This window comes from Triticum aestivum, chromosome 3D (genome assembly GCF_018294505.1).
Source record: "Triticum aestivum cultivar Chinese Spring chromosome 3D, IWGSC CS RefSeq v2.1, whole genome shotgun sequence".
In the NCBI taxonomy this organism is placed as follows: domain Eukaryota; kingdom Viridiplantae; phylum Streptophyta; class Magnoliopsida; order Poales; family Poaceae; genus Triticum; species Triticum aestivum.
The window spans coordinates 11,399,191-11,412,239 of record NC_057802.1 but is presented as its reverse complement, the minus strand read 5'-3'; the positions used below and the strand labels follow the sequence as shown (position 1 = coordinate 11,412,239).

Genomic DNA, 13,049 nt, shown 5'->3' with positions numbered 1-13,049 from the left:
GTGACATATTAAACATATTTAATTTTTGAAACCGATCGCATTGCACCAGCGTGCGTACTGAACCCCTTGGCACAAAATAAGAGCACCCGCAATCAATGTGTACGAAAAGCTTAACACGAAGCTTGGCTGGCAGGTCCGCCACAGGAGGTCAAGACGATTAGCAAGTTGGGAGGCGTCATTGTGTCATTATTGAGAAAAGGTCAATCGAGACGACACAAGAGCCCCAAGCTCGCCGCAATACAACGGCAACCAAGGGAGGGTCTTGAACATGCACAACATGACAAAAACCATGCAAACGGAAAGCGAAGATAAACACATGAAGAAGAAGAACCCACTGTCGGTCCCAAGCTAGCCACCCCACCACCACCAAACTCACCATCCTCAACCACAAGCAACAAACAGAAGACGTTGTTTGGGTCTCCAAGATGATGCCTACAAGGAGGTAGTGTTGTCGAGAACACACACCGTCATCCGTTCCGGCAAGCCCGATCTTAGCTTTTTACATGGATAGCACAAAGAAAAGTACAGTAGGTGCTGGAGCTCCACAATGTCACCTCCTTTGAGGAAAACTACGTCCATAGACGTCGTTGCCGCTCACATCGACATAGTCAATGCAGGGTTCTCACTAGGACTTTGAGCACATCCGTACATCAAGAGGGCAACTGACCACCTTCATCATTGAACCGTTCAGTGATGAAGCACGACCTACCGCTGCAGCCAACTGCACCTCGCGGAGACAACCCTATGGCCAAACATCAGCACCAGCACTAGATCCACGAATGGCCCACCGAACGCATGGCCACCAGACGCAATGCAAACCGTCGTGCCTACCGAGAACCATGCTACCAAAGGAGTAGAGGAGTACTGCCCAAGGCCAGCAACCTCTATGATCCTGGGTTGCGGCCATACATCGAACACACTGTTACGCCCCACGCGTGCCCACCGCACCGTCTGAAGGCGGGAAAATAATAACCCGGCTGTTGCAGCACCACCACCACTCACCACTACCTCCACCAGCACCATCCATCACCATCAGCCTTTGCCCCGAGCTGGACCACCAAGGGCCAGGTCCGCCCATATTGAGCCTGGCAAGTGAACCACCACCTACAAACCGCGAGATGCAAACTCGCCTTGCCCATAACACCCAGCGCGGGCCACAGGCAGGACACCGGCGCGTGCCCTGGGGCCTGGGCAGACGACCGGAGCATATGAGGCTGGCATCGCACCTTCGAGACTGAGGAGAGCCCCTAGCGTCACCACCTTGCATAGGGCGCAACTCCTCATGGGACCCAGATCCGACCCTGATGCCCTCCATATATAGAGTGGCCTCTGCCGTGCGACACAGTCATCGATGTGTGTCGTTGCCCAGGCCTGCCACCGCAAGGAGAGGCCATCACCCCGGTTCTACGAGGACGCCAGCAGACCGTGAGAGCCCTACCGCCTCCATCCCTAGGCATGTGATGCTCCGCCCGCGTCCCTCTGGTGGCGGCGAAGCAGGGAGGGGTTATCGACGGACTGATCAAACACGTAACATCTATGTAAGAGCTTCATCATCAGGAGACACACATATTTTACTTACAAAGATGCATTCTCTTTTACACACGTGTGTCTACAGTTCTCAAGGAATTACCACCAGGTATGACTTTTTAATACTTATTTCCTGGATGGCAAGTAAATATAGTAATTTGTTTGGTCCTTGAAGATTACATGTCAAGAAAACTGCACTCACGACTCTCAGTGTGGGCTCAAGTGAAAGGAAGGTTCTATTTGACGCTAACTTTGGCAAACAGTCAACCTTTCATATAGGCAGCGACCGACTGGCCCCATCAACGATGCACAGGACGCACCGGTTTTTATTTTTTTTTTCTTTAATGGTTTAATGGTTTTTGGTTTCATTTTTCAAAAACATATTCCCATTTTCAAAAACATTTTCAGAATTTCAATTTGTTCTGTCTGTCTGAACATTTTTGAAAAGAACAAACAAATTTTGAAACTATGAACAATTTTCTTAAATTCCAACCATTTTAAAAAAAATTCAAAAATGTGAAGAATTTTTGAAATTGTGTTTTTTAAATGCAAATATTTTTTGAAACTTTTGAAAATGGTTTGATTTTTTGAACATATTTTTAAAACTTGAACAAGTTTTAAAATTTCTAAATAATTTTTATTTTTTGGGGGAAAAGATAACCATTAAAGAAAAAAACCGTGAAAAAATAGAGAAAAAAATGGACCGAAACCTTCTAAAAGGTTCCCAAAACGGGTAAAACCTTTTGAAAGGTTTCCAAAACCGGGTGTCCCTTGCACGTAAATCCAACCTAATGGGCTGACCCATGTGTGGTTCGCTCACTTGCTCACTCTTTGTGCGAATGAGAGACAACTTGCCGCAGAGAGCGGGGAATAGGGTCTGCCAAGCAAAATGCATTGGAAAGCCCATGTGACGAGCCCGCCAAGAAGGTCACTCTCTGGCTCTCCGCATATATCCATCGATATAATCGAGGCGACAGGCACAAGGTCCACATAATTTCTTCATTGCAGGAACATGAGCATACATGGGATTGAGAGTATGGAGGCAAAGAGGAGGAGAGGGGAGAAGTCCGCCACCAGCGAAGGCGCCATCCCTCTAGAGGTGCTGGACTGTGCCTTCTGCTTCGATCCCCTCACGCCTCCCGTCTTTCAGGTCCTCCTCCTCCTTTGCCCTAATTGATCCCATCTAGATCCACCGTTGCATAAGGGATTCGGTTTCCATGTTATTTCTAGGGTTCTATTTTTCTTGGAAAACCCCTAGAAGTTCATATAGAGGTTATATACATGGAGCTGAAGTAAATCGAATCATCATCTTAGGCACCAGACACAAATTTTGATCTATGTCATCATATAGGACAAGTAAAGAAAGAAAACAAAGTGTTACTAACTACCCCACTAAATGCACCCCGCTTATGGTAATTTGTTTCACCAAAACACCCAATCAGATTTGCTAGCAACATCACCAAAAAGGAATGTTCAGTTTTGTGATTTTCTTAAAACCAAACACCTGTTCAAAATCGCAAGATAAATTTTAAATTATGTGCGCTATCATTGTCATCTTGGATCAGGAATATGGTGTCATATGCATATTGCAACATGTTGAGACCACCCTCAAAATATTCTTCTAGTAGTCCTTCAACTAGCCTGTTTTTTGGCGTTCTCCATCTACATTGCTAGTACATCATTAGCTAAATCAAAGATAACAGTTGATAGGGAATCCCCTTTCCTCAATCCTTTGTGGGTGGGAACTATGGGCCAGTACAAGCATTGAATTTTACCCCCACATGCCTAGGTCTAATAGTAAACACAATCTAATAAATCCAGTTTTCAGGAAAATCTTTCAGTTTCATGATTTGTAAAACAAAAAGACATTTTAGTTTGCCATATGCCTTTTCAAACCCAACTTTAAAAATAATTGATCTTTGCTTTTTAACATGACATGTATTCAAAGCTTCTTGTAAAATAGGTATCCCTTAAATAATGCATCTCTCCTTAACGAAAGTTGTCTGAATAAGGGTATGACATCACTAGCATCCATATTGAACCTACTCATAAGGATCTTTGTAAAAAAACTAACATTTCGGTTTGCCTCTTAGCTTTTAGGCACATGGGTGATCAAACCATAACTCATTGTATAAATGTTAAGCCCTCCTGTATGGAAATCATCGAATAAGGCCTTGAAATCATTATAATAAATTTCCAAAAGTGTTGATAGAATATTGAAGTGAATCCATTAGGGCCAGGAGATATATTGTGAGCCATTTGAAATGCCGCAATTTCAATTTCCTTTGGTGACAATTCCTTAGTTAATTTAACTCAAGCCTCTATGGGTATAAATGAATTTTCCACCTCAAAGGAAATTGTAGAATGTCCAGCATGTCCTAACATACTTTTATAAAAATTGTTTATATAGTCAACTAATTGTTTAACCTTCAATCACCCCTTCATATTGGTTAAGGGATGTAATTATATTTTTGGTGTGCATGCAATTAGCTTTAGCATGATAGTACCTAGTGTTACTATCCCCTTCCAAAATTTATTTCTCGTTGGCTCTTTGTAACCACTTCAACTCTTCTTGTTTCATAATTCTGTCTAGTTCAGCTCTAAGTTCCAATTGTTCATGTACTATGTAGTAGTGAGCCCATGGATTTCGCATTGTTTATCAATGTTATCTAGTTTTAATAGATTGTCCTTTTTTCGGAATTCTATACGAGGCATTCATATTTCTATGCCATCCTTTTAGTTTTTTTCCTAAGATTTCTCAGTCTGGCCAACCACTTCTCAGTGTTAGCTCCATTGACACTGCGGTTCATCCAAACTTCATGTACTAACTCGTTTAGTCCTTCCTTCAGAATTAAGAGTTTTCAAACCTAAAAATTAGGTCTTTTTTTATGCCTGTCCCATGTATCTATATACAAAGGTGTATGATCATATTTCTCCCTTCTAAGGGCAAAAATATGAGGCATTTATCCTCCCAATCAGTGTTTCAAGTCATCATATCCAATTTCTCAAAAATAAGTTCCTGCAAAGTATTGCCCCATGCATAATGTCTTCAATTCATCTTAATTTCTCCGACAGTGTGTTCTAGTATATCACTATATACAAAACTCCAGTGTCCAAGAATTACTGGTTTATTCTTTTTAGAAGAATTTTGAATGTTGTTAAAATATCCACCAACCAAATTCGGATTTGTAAAATCATATAGAACCCTTGAAAGTTTCAGATTTGTAAAATCATGCAGAACCCTTGAAAGTTTAGACAAAAAACCAACTTTCCTTTTCATTTAGGCTTCCACTTAAACCAACATTAAAGTCCAAATGGAGTTTGTTTTCTTATCTTGTACTGCTATATTTATGTAATAGTCACCATCTTCTTGTGTTCCTATATACATACAATTATTTGTGATTGACACCAAGAAATAGCCCCCTAGATCTAACCCTGGCAGGAGTATGTTGCCAACGAAAATCCCTACCAGATCATATATTGTGCAACTCATTTCTAGAGAATGACTATTTCATTGTTTCTTGCAGACCCACAAATTCGACAAGTTTTTCCATAAATAACTCTCTTAAGTATCTCCTTTTAACCTCTCCTCCAAACCCACTCATGTTCCAAAAAAAACACCTCTCTTTTTTGTTCCTTTATTTATTTTTAAACTTTATGATGTTTGTAATGGACAAACAGGTTGCACACACCCATTACCACCGGCATGTGTTTTTCCTATGTTTTTATTAGAGAAAACCTGTCTAAGATGATCCCACCGGGCTTCTTCTATATCCATATAACTATTATCTCCATCAGAGAATAACTCCTCTAGGTCCACATCTCCGGTTTCAATCTTACTAGGAGTGTGTATCTCAGGGGGAGGAGATTGTTGGTTAGTTTGCTTGTGTCATGAGATCATATCTAACTTCCTCAAGAGATTTAATACCATTAATATTATGATTAACATATCAAAATAGCAACCCAGATTCACTGTTGCATAGGAGGCCATCTAAGCAAGACTAGGATTACTAGAAGAAACTGTATTAGGGATGTTATCTTACTAGAGTCATTCTTGGCACCAACCCTATCTTTGGCAAGATATTCAATCATGAGCCCTCTCGAGACTTCAATCTGTCACACCTCCTTGGATTCTCATCCCCATGTTTGTTAACATTTAGATCTCTTGTGTAGGCCTTCCTGATTTTTGAAGTAAATGATACACCCGATTCTTGGCTAGGTTCACAGTCATTTGGTTCTCTTCCTCATTATTTTTCATCTCATTCACCTTGCTCTTTATTTTTTTACTACTTTGGTCTATGACCCTAGTACCTCCATTAACTCTTTCTCCTCAGCTATCTTAATTGATTAATTGTCGTAGGAACTCTTGCTGTCTTTTGACTTCTTTTTCCAACCCTTGGCAAGTGGCAACCTCATTGATTTAAATTGTCTAGGAAACTGGGAGTACAAAAAGGTCGAACTCCCACCAAGTTATCGTTCAACCAAAACAAAATTTTCTTTGAACTTTTTTTGCAAACATCCTCTTAACTGCCAGGCAGTCTCCTTTGTTTATGCGTGTGCAAATATTTTAGCAATGTATCGATATTATCTTTCTCATAGGCAAGCCCATGATTAATGCTTTTCCTTTGTGATATAATGCAGTGTAGGGTCGGGCATGTGATATGTTCATCTTGCCATCACAAGCTCCGGAAGAAGGACAATTGCCATGTGTGCGCCATTACCGGAGGTTACAACCGCTGCATCGCCTTTGACCACATCCTCGAGTCTATTAAGGTCTCTTGCTCCAACTCCATCTATGGGTGCACCGTCAAGACACACTACTATCAGCAAGAGGAGCACGAGAAATCGTGTCCACATGCTCCGTGCTTCTGCCCCGAACCCGGTTGCGGCTTCGCAGGCTCAACCACTCAACTCCAGCGCCATCTCACTGCCGATCACATGTTGTCCGCAACTGCGTTCGCGTATGGATATTCTTTCACCCTTCATATGCAGGAAGGAATGCGTGTTCTTCATAGGAAAGAAGAAGGTGGCCCCCTTTTCCTAGCAAAGTTCACGTTGGTGCCGCCTTTCGGCAATGCTGTCTCCATCTTGTGCATTGATCCTCATGATGTGACGGAGAATCATAGGTTCGAGTGCGATGTTGATTTCTATAGCCGCACCATGGGATGGCACCAACATTCAAATTTCCAGATCATAAGCACAAATCTCTCCAACGGGTTCCCAGGGGAGGAGGCCAGCTATACATTTGTTGTGCCAAATATTTCTTCCGACCCGCACACCACCACCACCCGCCTCCTCATTCGCCCCCCAAAGATAGCCTGTCCCTAAGTGACTAGCGTTGGAGTAGTCAGGGGGTCTCTACCGCATATGTGTGGCGGCAGTAATATGACGTGGTGCTACTTGAGATTTGTTTACTAGTCATGACTAGTTGGATGTTTTATTTTATCGCCAAAGCTACAATTAAATAAATCTAGAAGTTTGTGATAATTTGTTCATGTGCATCTTCGGAAGAAGGTTCACTTTTATCATAGCTAGGGTCGTTGTTGAACTTTGATGCTTGAAAACATGCTTAGTGGTGGGCTTGTCACTCCAATCGAATGGATATCGCCAGCACACACTGGAGTATGTTTTGAGATTTTTTATTATGGAATGTTTTGTTACATTTTCTTTTAAAAGTGTACGCTCACACATATACATTAGCTATTGATGGTCAGGTAAGGCGTACAAGTATGATGTGCACCTGTAGGCATATACTCTCTCCGTCCCAAAATAAGTGTCGTGCTTGAACTAAAACCACGACACTTATTTTGAGACCGAGGGAGTACGATACATAAAACAACCACAAGCAGCCGGCCTACAACAAAAGAAAAAGCAACCGTGTATGACACTATGACTACAAGGTCCTTGTCGTCGGCGTTACTATGGTGACCTTCTAAATCTTCATCGGAGCTCCGATAAGACGAACAAGCCGTTGAGGCAAACTGTATAGACGGACAACAACACGCAGGGGCGTAGCCAGGCCAGGCAACTAGGGCCATGGCCTGGGGTGTGGCTGCGCACCCATTCGTTAAATGTAGCAATTTCTAGTTCTACGGACCCTGTGGCTACTGTAGCTTCAGCTGTTGGCCCGGGGAGTCGGCCGGCGCTGGCTACGCCGCTGAGAACACGGATATCATGATCTGCCAGACAAGCCCTTTGGGCAATGTTGTTTGCAGCCGTAAGCTTACTATATGATAGAGGTGGGAGTAGAAAATCGATGATCAGCCGATGGCCGGGGATTCGAGTTTTCCATGCCGCTTCTCCACCATCACCACACCAGAACATCAACGGAGGAAGAAGGTGCACTCTCAGCTTCGTCGAATCAAGAAACACATGAGACCACACCTGACCTAAGATCTGTCAAATGCAGATGGAGTGGGGAGGACTTATTTAGCACTGCCACCACCAAAAACATAAGCTTCATGACACACTAGACAAGAGACGAGATTCCACCTCCCTGCCCATGCACCGGGGTCACAGCCAGAGAGGCAATGGCGCGCGGCGGACGGGGTGACGGGGTTGCATACATGCACTAATGGAGTCGAGACGAAACTCGAGACGAAACCAGCAGTGACGTGAACGCGGTGGGGCAAACAGAGGCCAGATATGATCTGAAACCGATGGCAATCATTATCGTCATACAAATTTTCTGAGGTTGCAAATCGGTACCCTTTAGGGGTATCCTCTTGCTCTCCTTTGTTGAACCAAGTGAAGTAAATATTCAAAAGTGTACCCTGCATGTCACAATACAAAGGCAGTGAATTAGTGTTCCACCTGTCGACAATTTCTTGGTTAAAATGTTCTTGTTTATTCCATAACTTCTAATCCAGAGTTCTCGACTTTTCGTGAGATGATACCATCATACCACTAACGTGTTTATCAAAACAGTGTCACACCAGGAATGTAACATTGATTTGCAGTGTGGCTAGCTTTATGGATATACAAATATGAAGGTTGCAACATTTATGTCATTGTCACTATGACTGCAAGTCCCAAGCACAAAGTTGTACTGTTCAAAGGAAAAAAAAACATAGTTGTGTAATTCGTTTGTCTACATTTACTGATTTACTCCCTCTGTAAAGAACTATAGTGATCTAAATGCTCTTATATTTGTTTACGGAGGGGGTACATATCATAGGGGAGTGTAGCACAATAGACACAGTTCAGCAATCAATGGCCTTTTAACTGAAGAAATCAGAAGACATACTACATGGTCAAGGTGATTAATGGCTCCTTGTTGAGCAAAACACTTGATTCTTCAGCATAACCTTCCTGAAAAGCAGCCAGCAGTTTCATCAACCCTGCAGTACAAGTTTCGGTCTATTCGGTTACCCCAGCAATAAACCTGAATTCACCGGACTAAATTCGGTTTTCATCAAATGGAAACCGGACATACAACCGAAGTTCCCGGTTTCGGTGAATTCGGCTTTGGTGCCGGTTAGTTCGGTTCGGGACATCGGTTTTCGGTTTATATGCCCAGCCCTAAGTACAACAGAAGAGGAGATAGGTGATTTAATAAAACCATCACAACACAAAATATTTTACATGCCAATGTACTAACAGTCTAACACCAATGCATAACTTACTCTCAGCAATCACTGTAGCATTCCGAGCTTACTGAAATTTGGAAATCATGTGCATAAGATGACTGCACTCAGGTAAGCCTGCGCACACAAAACAACTTTGGAATTAAATACTTTTGCATTGAAATCACGAAACTGCTTACTTAACCAAACAAGATCTAATATATTTTCTATTTTCCATCTGAATATTTTATTAGGGATAAACCTCCCATTGAGTGTTGAGGCTGACCTTGAGGCTAACATAGAGATCACCTACATGACAAACGTCTGAATTTCCTTGGCCAGCACTGACACGACGATGTTTGGGGAATCTGGTCATGCAGAACAAGAGCATGTGTGTAGAGAAAATAAAGATATGTGTTGCTGCAGCCGTCCATCATGGTGAAATAATGGAAATATTAGAGGCAAAGCAACACGGCTGCATCTCAATAGTCTTATCCATAAAAAGCAGAACCAGGTAATAACTCCAAAAATCAAGAACCAAGAAGGCAAGTTCTCAACATGGCATGCAACTAATTTACATACAACACAAGTGCATGCTTAGTAGTACTTGCTAATCAAAATCTTAGTACTTCCTCCGTTTCTAAATATAAGTCTTTTTATAGATTTCAATAGGGACTACATACGGATGGATATAGACATATTTTAGAATATAGATTCATTCATTTTGCTTTGTATGTAGTCCATATTGAAATCTCTAAAAAGACTCATATTTAGGAATGGAGGGCGTACCAGAGCTTGAACAAGAGAGTAACAACATGCGTAGAGCTGCCGAAAAGAGGTCACCCAACATCTTACATATCATATGAAAACTTGCATAAATTGTTCGAACTGAGTCTAACCAATACCAAGCTATCAAAAGGCAGGTAGGCACACAATTAGTTAATGGAGTCCGCTAATCCAAAAAAGCATAAGGAACTTCTCCATGGAGCATACACTATCTGCTTTCAGCTAGCCAAAATGACATCGATATTGGAATGGAAGCATTAAGTAAATGCACACATGGGTACCTGAACAACAACTCTGTAAACATGTACATCACTTCAAGTACCCCCAGCCCGTACATCGCTTGATGCACACAGGCAACATGGATCAACTAGCTACCACGTACAGAAGTGTAATTTGTTCCACCTCCTTCCCACGCTTACGCTTGACACGACACACATTATCTTCGCAGAAACACTGATCAACTAGCTGCCACAAACGGAAGTATACTTTGACGCATCCCCTTTCCCACGCTTACGCTTGTCGCGCACTATCTTCGCGATACTGACAGTGATGCTGCGGGTGCTAGAAGCAAACAGTGAGGAGCCATCATTCTCTGTGAACAGTAACCCGTCGGAGAGGTTGGTGCTCCTGATCTGGAAATCAGAGGACTGCTGCTGACCTATGGCGGTGCAGCTGGAACCAAGACGGCACCTGAACCTACGCTCAGCGGTGGCATGAGGATCGCCGCACAGGACAGAGGCAACATAGCCGAAAGGCGGTGCCGGGGTGAATTTCACCAGAAACAGGGGCGCGTGGCCTCGGGCATGGAAAACCCACGTCCCTTCTTTGACAGGTAGAGTGAACTTGAAGTCATACTTAACCTCCTTGGATTTCCACTTGTGATCGCCGGTGAGATGAGCCAGGAGCTTGACGGTTGTGCCGGCGAAGCTGCAGGCGGGTTCTGGGCAGAAACATGGCGCGTGCGGGCACGAAGTGCGATGATCTTCAGCCTTGTAGTAGAGTGTCTTCACAGTGCACCCGTACACGGCATTGGAGCAGGGAACACAGAATGACTCCAGGATCTTGTCGATCGCGATGCACTGATTGTAGCCGCCGGTGGCCGTGCACATGTGGCAGCTGTCCTTGTTCGGTAGGCTGTCGTGGCAGGACGAGCAGATTACATGCCCAACTGTGCACTGTGTATCAAGAAGGAAAATGCACCATGGTTAGATGCCTGCTTGTGAAAATGATGGTTATGCTGCAAATATAAATCTTCAGTTTCAGTTGAGAAGGTTAGAGGGAAACAACAATGAGGAACGTGCATACATGATGATCAATTTGTTATTGCTGAAAAGCAATGATGGTGTGACATGGAAATGATTTATGCAGGCGGCAAATTCATTGCATAATCTCTTAGCAAGAAGTAAAAGGATACTTGGCCACAGATTCCCCCAAATCAAAGAGACTCATTTTTTTTTACTTGGGAGTTGGAGGTGATGTTTGACTAAAAGTTTACAGAAAGAAAATACTATATACTTGGAGTAGGATGACTGGGCTGCAGGTCGAACCGATTTCCGTAGCTGTTCAATTCAATTATTGGTTTGTAATTGTAAGCTGCTTGCCGAAGGATGGGGAATGGTCTGAGTTAGGGGGGGGGGGGGGCTGTGGTATTTGCAGAGCTATGCGGTGCTGTTCACTCTTACTAGAGCCGAAGAGCAGTACAGTTGAGTGCAATCAATCCTCTTTCAATGTAATGAGGTTGTCCCTGGATAGTTGAGGATTCAGCTAGTAAATGTTTCAGTCAAGGATTTCAGCTTTCGGTTTGCTGGTGCCTCATACAGTAATTTTGACAACACAAAAATGCTGCCATCCAATCTACCAATCTTCTCAAGCCGATGCGGCTCCCCTTCCCTCGCCCTCTCCCCGTCGCCGCTCTCCTCCTCCATTGCCCTCTGCCCTGCAGATTCATCCATCGCTCTCTCCCCTGAAGATTCATGGCTCTCTCCTCACCCCAGCAGCTACTAGCCGTTCTGGTGATGCGATGCGATTGATCTGACGGCCTGACGGGACGGACAGTGCTGCAGAGGATGGGAGGCTACTCCTACTAGCTGCTCTTCGTTTACAAACCTGTGGTGGAGCCTGGACAGATCCGCTGGTTCGCTGCTCAACCTTTGTTTTTACTATTCTTTACTCCCATCCTGAGGGCATGGGCAACGCAAAAAATCCTGATCAATCCGCGCGGGAGATCGTCATCCATCCCTAGCCACATACTCCCTCCGTAAATTAATATAAGAGCGTTTAGAATACTAAAATAGTGATCTAAACGCTCTTATATTAGTTTACAGAGGAAGTACATTTTAAACTTTTTGTCAATAAATCAGATGAAATTGATGCAAACATGACCGGATTTCGTACAAACATGACGGATTTCATTACATTTCGAACAAAAAAACCCGCCTCTAAACCTATCCTACAGCGGTGGCGCCCTCGTCCAAGCCCGTGTCGTCCTCCATCAGTCGTCTCCATAAGCACCGGCGTTTTCAAAACTGTGTTGAAGCTTGGACAGACGGGGAGGTGGTTCGCTGCTCAACCCTTTTTTTTACTACTATTACTCTGGTTGTTTTTTTTTCTTTTCTTTTTTGAGAACCTCTGGTTGGTTTATTGGAACCTTGAGAGAGAGCTGCACTTTACTCCCATACAGCCATCCTGAGACTATTGGCTAGCTCCGCCACTGCACTCATGTCACAAAGAGCAGTAATCAGATCCTTCCACAACAAATAAGCGTCTCTTTTTGCTAATATGAATCATCAACCAACAAGCAATTGATAAAATTACAAACTTCTTCTCGTCTTTGCTAATATGAATCAACCTGATTTCTCATTTCTTCCTTTCTTTTTCCATTTTTCTATTTTCTATTTTCTATTTTCTTGTTCCTTTTTCCTCCTTTTTATTTTGTTTGATTTTTCATTTTTCATTTTTGTTTGATTTTTCATTTTTCATTTTTGTTTGATTTTTATTTTTATCTTTATTTTTCATTTTCTTTTCCATTGTTGTTTTCCTTTTTCTTTTGCAATATGCAAACTTGTTCTAATTTCGCATTTTCTTAAATTAATGAACTTTTAAAAAAAATTGTGAACATTTTTACAAAATTGGTGAACTTTTTTTCAGTATCGATGAACTTTTTTCAAAACA

The 13,049-nt window shown here is 42.8% G+C and overlaps 1 protein-coding gene across 2 annotated transcripts; it reads left to right on the top strand.

Moving 5' to 3' along the window:
• The first annotated feature begins 2,539 nt into the window (after positions 1–2,539).
• On the top strand, positions 2,540–6,973 carry LOC123073737 (putative E3 ubiquitin-protein ligase SINA-like 6). 2 transcript variants are annotated; one of them, XM_044496783.1, is made up of 2 exons: positions 2,540–2,677; positions 6,169–6,973. In XM_044496783.1, exons 1-2 carry the CDS (start codon positions 2,540–2,542, stop codon positions 6,853–6,855), a joined length of 825 nt encoding a protein of 274 aa, XP_044352718.1. In that variant the 3' UTR covers positions 6,856–6,973. The 2 variants fall into 2 exon arrangements, with proteins under 2 accessions (XP_044352718.1, XP_044352719.1); XM_044496784.1 differs by having other exon boundaries at positions 2,547–2,626.
• The last annotated feature ends 6,076 nt before the right edge of the window (positions 6,974–13,049 follow it).

Coding starts and splice junctions, on each gene's coding strand:
- LOC123073737 (XM_044496783.1), top strand. CDS start 2,540: ATGAGCATACATGGGATTGAGAGTATGGAGGCAAAGAGGAGGAGAGGG. Junction 2,678..6,168: donor TCACGCCTCCCGTCTTTCAG/GTCCTCCTCCTC, acceptor GATATAATGCAG/TGTAGGGTCGGGCATGTGAT.